Here is a 10,349-nt window from a genome sequence, read left to right on the forward strand (position 1 = left end):
TTGATTTAATTCAAATACTTTAATACTCCTCATGCATGAGCTGAACTTTGCCTTAAAATTAAAACATGAGAATATGTAATAGATAAGGCAAATAGGACTTGGAAATGTCTGAACTCAGAATTTCCTGATCTAATACTACTATGTAAATTTCACGAGATTACATCCAAGTGTTCTAAAAGTTTAAGTTATGGTTTAATTCAAATACTTTCACAATCACCATTGATCTGAAGCAGTAGGAAAGCAACTGTAGAATGAGCCAAAAACACCAAGGCAAATATATTTTTATAACTAGAGATTGGGAGGATGTGGCGTGTCACCACATTTCGCTGTCGTCGAGTCATCAGCACGAGATTCACTAGCACCATTCGGAGGCTGACTCGCGGCGGTGCTGCTCGCCTTTCCATCCTCTTCCGAATCATCCAAAGTGTACGCCTCAACTCTCCAGAAATAAATGTAAGCGCGAATATTCCAGGACAACAGAAGACGGATAAGACGAAGGTTGTGCCAGCGGACGAAAAAATACCTTGACAATATGGCAACTGTGATAATGAGGACGAAGACGAGTCCCAAATAAAATATGGTGTTAGCAAGCCAAGGGAGTTTGCCAAGGGTCGAGATGACACCAGTTAAGAAAGCGACGGACATCGCCGCGAGGGCAATCGTTAGCAACGCTTCTGAGTGACTTAGTGCAGATGTCACCAAGTCGATGTCTTTTGTCTGCGCCCAAATGAGGTTGATGACCGAGGTTATTGAGCAGAACATCGCGATGGTGTTGCAAATCGCGAAGGCCTGGAACATTCTATTGTCCAGCATCGTAGCAATGCCTCGATAATCTTTGGAGGCCGCGTCTGTGCCGTTGAATCCTCCAGGAACTGCAAAACCAGCTGCGAAAGTCACAGTGGCCACAAGCGTTGCCACCACCAGACGGCTATTGATCACCTCCTTCATCAGGTTCAGGTTTGGCTTCTCTTTGCGTGATTGGACTATTGAAAATGCTTCATTTCGAGCTTCCGGCTTAAGTACAAGTATGTCCATGCTTACAGCTGACGTGGATGCCAACAAAACGTATGCGAAAAACTGACATTGGAAGCATATGAAAAGGAAAAAAAAGAACAAATTGTTACCACAGTGATGACGGGAATCAACTCTGGAGTATTCATGTAAAGGGAAACTTTTACTTCTAAAGATGCAGTGTCTTCTCCTTTCGAAGAATTAACACTAGAGTACGAGTCCATTTGAGATGAGAAAAGAGGCATTAATGAAATTTATATGGTCTATCGATGAATAGGTTGACTCTAGGATAATGTCATGAGATTATGCCAAATTTAGAGCGGTCAAATTTGCCCCATTGACCCCTGGCTTTTCAAGAAAAAACGAATGCAACATTGATCGTATTTATAGGCTCAACTAATCGAGATCTGTCACAATTTATCTCTACATTTTGTTGGAGATATTCTGCGTGTTTCTAACCGCGGACACATTCATGGCCACAAATTTTAACCACATCCTATCAAGACTTAACTAGAGACTTGTAGAACATCAATCTTGGAGGATTGAAAACCCCAACAATCCCGTCGGCTAGGAGACATAATGATTTGCACCCGAGATCAGCGCTCGACTAATGCATTGATCTATGAAATTTCCAATAAGTTGATAAATAAAATAGTGAATGTTACCTACCTTCCGCAACGTAGAGTCGCTTCCCCAGCGATCTAGAGCAATGTCAAGAGCAGTCATGCACTCGTGGTTGAGATGGTTGAGGCAAATTCTTTCATCCAGCACAAGAGGAATCAAAGTGGCGGGTTGTGAATGCATCGCGGCCAGGTGCAAAGCTGTATTTCCAGCGTGATCACTTTCATTTATCAGCATCCCCAATTCTAGATGTCTAAGTATATATCTCAGTGCTGAAGTTCTCCCATATTTTGCTGCGACATGAAGAACGGTTTGTCCTTTCCCGTTTAGCAAATTGGATATAGGGTGTAGTTTCCCGATTAGTTCAACATAACCCATCTTGTTCGCAATATGAATGGGAAGATCCCCATCCTTGTCCTGTTCTCGGGCCAAATATTCAGTTTCTGGTTGTATGAGTCTGAATAATCGAGCATGATTAGTTCTTGGTCGTGAGGGTTCCCATGGTCGAGGCCAATTCATGCAAGCTGCTAAATGGAATACATTACCGCCTCTAGAGTCGGTCATTGCAAATAGCTTCACGTCTTTCTTGAGTATCCGGGCAGCTAAATCTGGGATCAGGAGCTCCAAATTAGGGACCACATCCGCATAAACGTTGTACGGTGGTTGGGGCTTGGCTGGTGTTGATATATCTTAATCCATTTCGGGATTAGGATACCTTCGACACCTTAGACTCCGTTTGTTTTGCGGAAAATGATTAATTTAGAAAATATTTTCCTAAAATAATCACTCATGACACTTAAAAAAAATGAATGAACAAACAATATTTTCATTGTTCACAAAAATATTTAAATATAAATTGTTGCAGATAATGAAAATATTTTTTATTAATTATAATTTCAAGCAATGCAATCGATCAACTTTAGGAAAATATTTTTCAAATCGTTTATTTTTTGCGAAACAAACGGAGCCTAATCACTAATTTGATTGAATAAATCAAATGCTTCTAATGGTTTCCTAACCCATTCTCGGTTCAAACAATTTTATGGATCTTCGAGCTTTGAATCTCGAAGCATCTGACTTTCCTTCTCCAGCATGATGGACCAAGACCTGTGAGACTTTAGATAAATTTCGAAAGGATCCCGTTTATGTATTTTGGAGACTTCAGGTAAATTTTAGACCATTTTCATACAAAGCAATGCGACAAGGACATGTACTAAGGTTTTACTATAAACTTTTAGTAAATGACATGGCAGAAAAGGAAAATGATCTTTTCCTATTATGTTCTTCAAATTCTCGCAAGTATCAGGAAAATTTATTCTATTGTGAAGAACATTGCAATAACCTCCATGGGCACCGTACCAAAATGCCCATTGAAATATTTCTACCCTCTTTAGAATGAATGTCATCTTCATCGTAGCGAACATTGCAATAATCACATGCGTAGAATAAAAGAGACTACAAAATTAGTTTAAACTTGCATTCCTTGGTGAATGTTATCAACATAGCTGAAGATACTAATCCGAATAATCTAAAAATGTCTAATTATTTTCTGTAGTGAAATCACGTATGTGTGCATATGTTGATTTATTAATTAATTGATGACTAAAAAAAAAATATTTCTCCCTTCACACAATACAGGAATCTTATTCAATAATTAAGGGAAATTGACACGAGTGATCCCTTAATTTTTCTTCAATGTTCAATGTGGTCTCTAAATATTTTTTTATTCAATCTAATTACTGAACTTTCAAAAACTGATTAAATGTAGTCTTCACATTAAGTGCATCGCTATGTCACGTGCATTTTTCTAGCGTGAACTGCTATGTCAGCGTTTATCAAGCCAAACTAACGACGTAGATTGCCGAGAAAATATTGGGTACCCAAGTGATGCCATGTCAGCAAAATCATAGTCCACTCAGTGATGGACACGTGTCGCCCGGGCCCACCTGTGTCAGCCAAATTTTCAGCCCATCTCTTTTCTCTTGATCTCTCTCTCCTCCGCTTCACCCTTTTCCCTTGTCTGACCTTGAGCCCTAGCCACCGCCATTGTTGGCCACGGCGAAGAGGACCCTCGGAGTCTCCGGCAACGGGCTCACAGCCGATGAATGCTTGTCCCTTCGTGTGCCTCACGGTCGGGAACCTTGTATTGAAAATCCCCATTGCCGCCAAACCCGCCCGCTCCACCTCCACCCGTCGTCCTCCCCCTGCTTCCGTAAGATCAAGCTCAAGAGCTTCCCCCTCCAAACCGCCATGGTCGCTTGACCACCAGCTCGCGACCATGGTTACTCGAGGTCGAGCTCCATGGCCATGGTGGCCGCAAGCGTCGGGCTCGAGCTCCAGGGCCGGGGATGGAGAAGACTCCGGGTCCGCTTTTGGTTTCCATGGAGAAGATAAGGAATTGCAAAGGAAGCGGCAGAGAGAAAGAGAAGAGGGAGTCTCGTGAGGGACAAGAGGGGAGAGAGAAAGTGGGCCCCACACAGGAGAAAATATCCCTGAAAATGGGCCCAGGCGACACATGTCCATCACTGAGTGGACTATGATTTTACTGACATGGCATTATTGGGTACCCAATATTTTTCTCGTAGACTGCCATGTTGTTTTCCCATCTTAGCAAATCTTTTTTCGTTACTTTTCTGGCTAAAATAATGAGAGAGAGAGAGAGAGAGAGAGATTACGTGGAAGTCGCATGTACACCACATGGACACCAACATGGCAAATATAATAACTTCAAGTTAATGGAAATTATGATCACTTCAACGAATGATGTTAGAATTTTTAACGAAATGACTACATTATCAGTTCAAGGACTAGATTAAATAAAAACATTTAAACACCACATTAAATATTTAAGAAAAGTTCAGGATCATTCATGTCATAAATAATTAATAGAAATATTATATTTATATTGTCATTTAGATGACTAATAAATGAAAAAAAATCAACTAAAGTTTTTTCAATAGCCAATTTACTTGTTTAGTGTCTCTTATACCGTGATATATCTAAATTAACAAACTACATAAATTAATGTTCGAAAATTACTCAATTACATTATTTATAGACTAAGTGGCACAATGAAGCATTTTTTGTTTTAATTTATGTAAAGAGAAATGGGAAGAGAAGGGAGCTTTCTGACAATGCGGCTCAAGTATGATGAGACTACCTGATCCGCCAAAATCGTAAACGGGGTGTTCACTTTAGGAATATGATTCAATAGCCAATTTGTTGCTTCATTTATTATTAGAGGATGAGATTGGATCATATTTTATTAGGAGAGTAACGATGTAATTTTTAAGCTTTGCCCTTTTTCTTACTCAAAAAAAAAAAAAAGGGCACAGAGCTAGTCGCCCCAAGGCAAATATATTTTTCCCGGAAAAAAATAGGGAACGAGGCAAAAGATACAGGGAAGGGATCTACACAGACCCGGTCTATAATTTTTTTCAAAATGCATATCAATTACAAGTAATGCATTAGAATGTAGATTATCATGAGATATAACTAAAGATATTAAAGTTATTCACTTAATCTACAAATTCATGATTAAATTGAAATATGTGCTAATTTTTTCATGGATGAATTTTCATTTAATATCACATTGATTCATCATTACAATTACATAACTATACAAAAACTAAAATGATATATCTTTATGAAGAAATAAATATAGGATAGTTATGATGAAACTTTTAATAGACGTCTGTACTTGATTAAATATATTATGATTATTTTAAAGATAAATAAAGAAGTGTGGGGTCAATGGGCGCTCCGCGCAGCCCCACCCTATGCCCAATTCTACTGGGAAAACGGGACAGATTTAGGGTCAAATGCTAAAAATCCTATAGAGTCTGGAATGCATTTGAAGTTTTGTAGCTGTGGAATCCGATATTCAAACATAATTGTATTAATTGCAAAATTGATCTGATTTTCTTGACATCTCTTAGGTTATTTAATCAGTAAAGAAACAAATTCTAACTCTACTAGGAATTGAGTGTATCATTAATTGAGATTAACTGTATTAGTTTGGTCTAATAAAGGTGAGATATATAGATTCTTAATAAGTCTAATAAATGGCTGGCTAGTGTGGGCCAAGTACGGCTTGGCCCGTAATGAGAGGGTCCGTGGTCGAAAACTCTATAAATAAAACTCAAATGCCTCTTTTAACCTGATAATGCACAATTTGACTCACATACGGATCTAGAGAGGAATTTCTTCTCATGAGTGGCAATCTCATTAGGCTAGTATTTTGACGAAGGGTATAGGGAAGAAGCACTTGAGTTCGTGTTTGGAAACTGTTGCCAATTCCGCGTCAAGTTCAATGGATTCCAAACAAGGTATGCGAATCGATAACTTCTCAATTTACATGTTTCGATTTCTGATTATGATGTTCCTGGGTGTGCCATTTTTGTGGCCAACATTGAGATGGTTATGAGATTAACCAGACAGGTAAATCCAAAACCAAAATATGATAAATCATTTACCAAACTAAATCTACTCTGTTACAAAACTAAAAATATAATTAGTGGACCCTTAAACAAGACCAACTGTAATCTAACTTTATCATCAACAATCATCATTTCAAGCCTATCTTTCTCCTTTTGTCATTGTTAGTAGTTAAGATCAACAATACATGAGTTATTAGTAAAATGGTTGTGTTTGTAAATTTAAGCTGACTATTATGTTCTAATGGGAGTTAATTTGTTTATTAAGAAAATTATATGGCTAGTTGCTAGTGCTCTATGGGTATCCAACTACTATGGTAAGCGGGGTTTAAAATTTTATGTAAAAACCCATAACGGGTTTGGATAGGTGCAAAAAGTAGTTGCACAGATTTAAGACGACATCAGTTTACACATACATGGATATTTCCCACAAGCAGATTTAGGTACGTACCATAGTTACGACGCACAATGGCACCATGAACGGGTGCCAAGCCTTCTATCCTCGATGGTTCGAGCGAGTTCGAAAATAAAACCTCAAGTATCTCAGAGTCGTCAGTTTCGAGGGCCAGGTACAGGGGAGATTTCTGATACTTGTTCTTCCAGTACACGGGCTCCAAATCTTCCCTCAACAGATGACTCACAAGGCCAACGCCGCGAGTGAGCACGGCCTCGTGCAAAGCGGTGTTTCCATGTTTGTTCTTTATCCTCAGGATGTTCTCGACGTTGGGAAGCTCTCTTGCCTGGTGAATCAACATATAGGCGACTTCAAATGCCTTGGCCTTAGTGGCAATGTGGAGGGGGGTATTTCCCCAGTCATCTTTGGCGGCTATGAGGTCGGCATCGACATGATCAAGCAGGAGCCTTAGGATGTGGCTCTTGCCGGTGGCTGCTGCAATGTGGAGCAGTGAACCCCTCGATAGCCCCCGAAAATTGAAAATGGCAGATGAATCAGTTTGATAGGCAAGCATTTCGATCGTGGATCTGATATCTTCGACATTGGCGCCTTTGATTATATTAGCCAGTTTTTGAGCAGCTGCATACACTTCTGCTGGATCTTGTTGCTCCGCGGTTCGCGCAGTTTTTTCTTCCTTCATAGAATCCATTTCATCGTCTAACATATAGAGGGAAGCTCCTCCTTCATCCTTCTGGACCTCCTCCTTGATCGAGGTGTCCGTGCCAACCTCGTCCTCTTCTATAGATAGCTTGACCTCCATCGAGCCTAAGCTTTGCAAGTAATGTAGTTATTGCAAGGGAACAAGGGTTGTGTAAGAAGACAAAATATAAATCTAAATACGAAGCAACGCATTTATACTTTTATAATAGTTATCAGGGTCCTACAAAATTTTATATGGATCCAAACATAAACTTTTCTAATTTTAAAATCATTGCACAAAATCACGGTAGCGTGAACAAATACAAAATATTCATTATGAGTATTTAAGTGCAAGAAATTAATAAGACGGCATGGATTTGTGTGGTGGTTCGGCCGGAGGTACCTACTCCACAAAAAGAGATTGATAAGGTGTTTCACTTTAAACAAGCAAAAGATTATGAGTGCTAGCACAAAAAATCTTCAGAAAAATGAATCAAAGGGTAAATTAGAGGTTCGCCCTCTAAAAAGTCTCTTGAGAGAGAGAGAGGAGCTGCCGGGCAAACGCTTGTGGTAAATGCTGCCGGATTGAGCTTAGAGGCGGTGGTCGCTAATTGACATAGGTAGTTCAAAAGTCATCCAAACTTATTGTTAAAATTGGCAATACAAATGCATGTTAGAGACCGTTGTGACATGATGAAGAAGTTTAAGGATAGAAATCTAAAAATAATTTTTTCTCTATATGAACATGTAATAATCCGAGCGTGTTTACCCGTTAGATCCTTTTGTTCCGTAACTCGGGCATATTTATTCCAAATCAAATGCCCAACTCACAGCAATTAAAACATGATACTCAAAGATTATCTTATACGAAAAATGATAGACTAATTCGCTCAGAATATTGGTGAAATGGTGTGATCTAAACTTGCATAGAAAATTTGATTGACAGCCCAAATTGAAGGAAGGTTTTGCAAGCTCTTGCAAGCTCGTAGTACCCATTTTAGTGCTGTCCTTAAGAGTTAGCAAGAACGACAAATTCATTTGTAAACATGCAAGAGAAGTGGTTACCCGTACTATGAGTAAAAATATTTTTCTAGGTAAGAGAGAGCATATAATGGGCTCTTTGTAAACACTAAGAGGTGTGGTCGATAGTTTGGGGAGAGAATCTTCTGTGCTATATGTACAAAGTGTGAGAACGACTATACTTAGTTTATAGCAAGGTTGCTGCAGAAGGAAGTCAAGTTCTGCGGTGGCAGCAAATTCTACACTTGTAACACGGTGATGTTTATACTTTTGCCATAACTAAAGGAATTTAGACTATTTGGGCTACTAGAGCTCGTAAGAGGAGTAGGCACACCCGAAACGAACCTTTATAGATCTCATTTGCAATTTCTCTTTCTCTAAACTTTTTAATATCCATAGTTAATATCCACAGTGATCCTATAAAATTTTGTTGATTGATAGGAAAAATTTTGCTGATTGATTGGAGTTAAATTCTATATATGAACAACTATAATATATTTCTATGCATACTATGATCCAAAAGGTCTGTCATATCATCTTTTGATGATTGTCGCGACCTTCCTGAACCGGCCTGGTTGCCTAAGGGGTTTGGCTAATGGATTACTAAGTTAAACCTAACTCGAGCTCTCTCAAGCCCATTTCAACTCGCGACTTAAGGTTTAAGTTGTTAACATGCAAATCAATTTCATCTAGGAGTCGCCACTAATCAGTTTTTGGTAGGTCGATTAGACACCTACGTAAAGCATGGGAGAAATGCTTCACTTCTACGAACTAGAGACTCAATGGGTACGGAGACTTAATTACACTAATTGACCAACTAGTGCCCTTTCGGTACCTAACCTTGTTCAATCACCACCTAACATGTTCACACTAATTGGGAATCTCAAAATTCCATCCCTAACCAAGCTAAGGGAAGCAACAATCAATACATGAACCTAACATATATAATCAACCACATGCAAAGTTAAATTAAACGAGCATTTCAAAGTGTATGAATCAAGCAACGTGCAATCAAACAAGATACTAATCACACAAAAGGGTAAGAAAAACCAATTCCAAATCCCAAATAATGTTTTTTGATTTTCTGGATTTTTTTTTTTGGAATTTTTCTAATTTTTTTTATTTTTTTTTAATTTTCTGAATTTTTTGATGTTTTTCTAATGTTTTTTTCAGACTTTTTAACATTTTTTGGATTTTTTAACATTTTCGAATTTTTTTGGAATTTTTAATATTTTTATATATATTTTTTAATAATTTAATATTTTTATTAATAAAATAAGAACTTCGGACCGAGTCCCCTGACCCGATCCGCCCGACACCTGACCCGACTCTCTCGGACCCGCCCAGGATCCGTTTTTCTTTTTCTTTTCTGATTTTTTTTTCTTTTTATCCCTCTTTTCTTTTCCCTTTTTTGTTTCTTTTTATTTTTCTGTTTTTTTTATTTATTCTCTTTGACTTTTCTTCCCCTCTTGCGTGACTCTCTGCCCAGAACGTCCCCTTCTTCACTGTTCTTCACCAAGACAACTTCTGATTCTTTCACCAAGAACTTCTTCACGCGTCCAGCCGAGACCACGCCGGGAACCTCACCGCCGGCCATCGGCTCGGGCCGCTAGCGCCGACGGCGAACGCTGTCCGTACGCCGTCACCGCGGCCGACGCTTCGGCGACCACACCAGCCACTTAGAGAAACGGCCACAACTCTCCACGACGACAAACGCACTTTCCGACCATCTAGCTTTCGGCCCCAACGACAGACTCTAAGTGTGAAACAACAGGCATACACGCACCAAGCAAGGCATATAAAACTGACACAGTGGGGCTCCAAATCAAGACATCACCGGAAAACAAACAGTAGCTCCGACTCGTACACTCATCCGTGACCGATATCGGGGACAACGGAATATGCCATGCAAACACGTAAAAAAGGGAAAGCTTGGGGTCAGTAACTACACTAGAACCATTCAAGCATGTAACAAAACTTTAGAGCGTCGGTATTGCAAAAACGGATTCATAGTTTCACTTGGACATTTTGTCGAATAGGTGGTGGGCGAAAAAAAAAAAAGGATCCACAGGTCCGATTTTGACGGGGTTCACGGCGTGTTTTCAACATACAATGCTCAGAAAAGGTTTATGGAGTGTCGAATGAATGTTAGCCTCTGTCGACGGGGC

The 10,349-nt window shown here is 39.3% G+C and overlaps 1 protein-coding gene across 1 annotated transcript; it reads right to left on the reverse strand.

Moving 5' to 3' along the window:
• Nucleotides 1-284: 284 nt before the first annotated feature.
• On the reverse strand, nucleotides 285-7,430 carry LOC115693074 (protein ACCELERATED CELL DEATH 6-like). The gene is made up of 3 exons (XM_030620045.2): nucleotides 6,520-7,430; nucleotides 1,681-2,240; nucleotides 285-1,077 (listed from the first exon to the last, which is right to left on the reverse strand). Exons 1-3 carry the CDS (start codon nucleotides 7,280-7,282, stop codon nucleotides 289-291), a joined length of 2,112 nt encoding a protein of 703 aa, XP_030475905.1. The 5' UTR covers nucleotides 7,283-7,430; the 3' UTR covers nucleotides 285-288.
• Nucleotides 7,431-10,349: the final 2,919 nt, after the last annotated feature.

This window comes from Syzygium oleosum, unplaced genomic scaffold (genome assembly GCF_021117445.2).
Source record: "Syzygium oleosum isolate NSW1041296 unplaced genomic scaffold, Sole_v2.1 Sole_v2.49, whole genome shotgun sequence".
Taxonomy (NCBI): domain Eukaryota; kingdom Viridiplantae; phylum Streptophyta; class Magnoliopsida; order Myrtales; family Myrtaceae; genus Syzygium; species Syzygium oleosum.

Coding starts and splice junctions, on each gene's coding strand:
- LOC115693074 (XM_030620045.2), bottom strand. CDS start 7,282: ATGGAGGTCAAGCTATCTATAGAAGAGGACGAGGTTGGCACGGACACC. Junction 2,241..6,519: donor CATTGTGCGTCGTAACTATG/GTACGTACCTAA, acceptor TCCTGATCCCAG/ATTTAGCTGCCCGGATACTC. Junction 1,078..1,680: donor GCGACTCTACGTTGCGGAAG/GTAGGTAACATT, acceptor TTCCAATGTCAG/TTTTTCGCATACGTTTTGTT.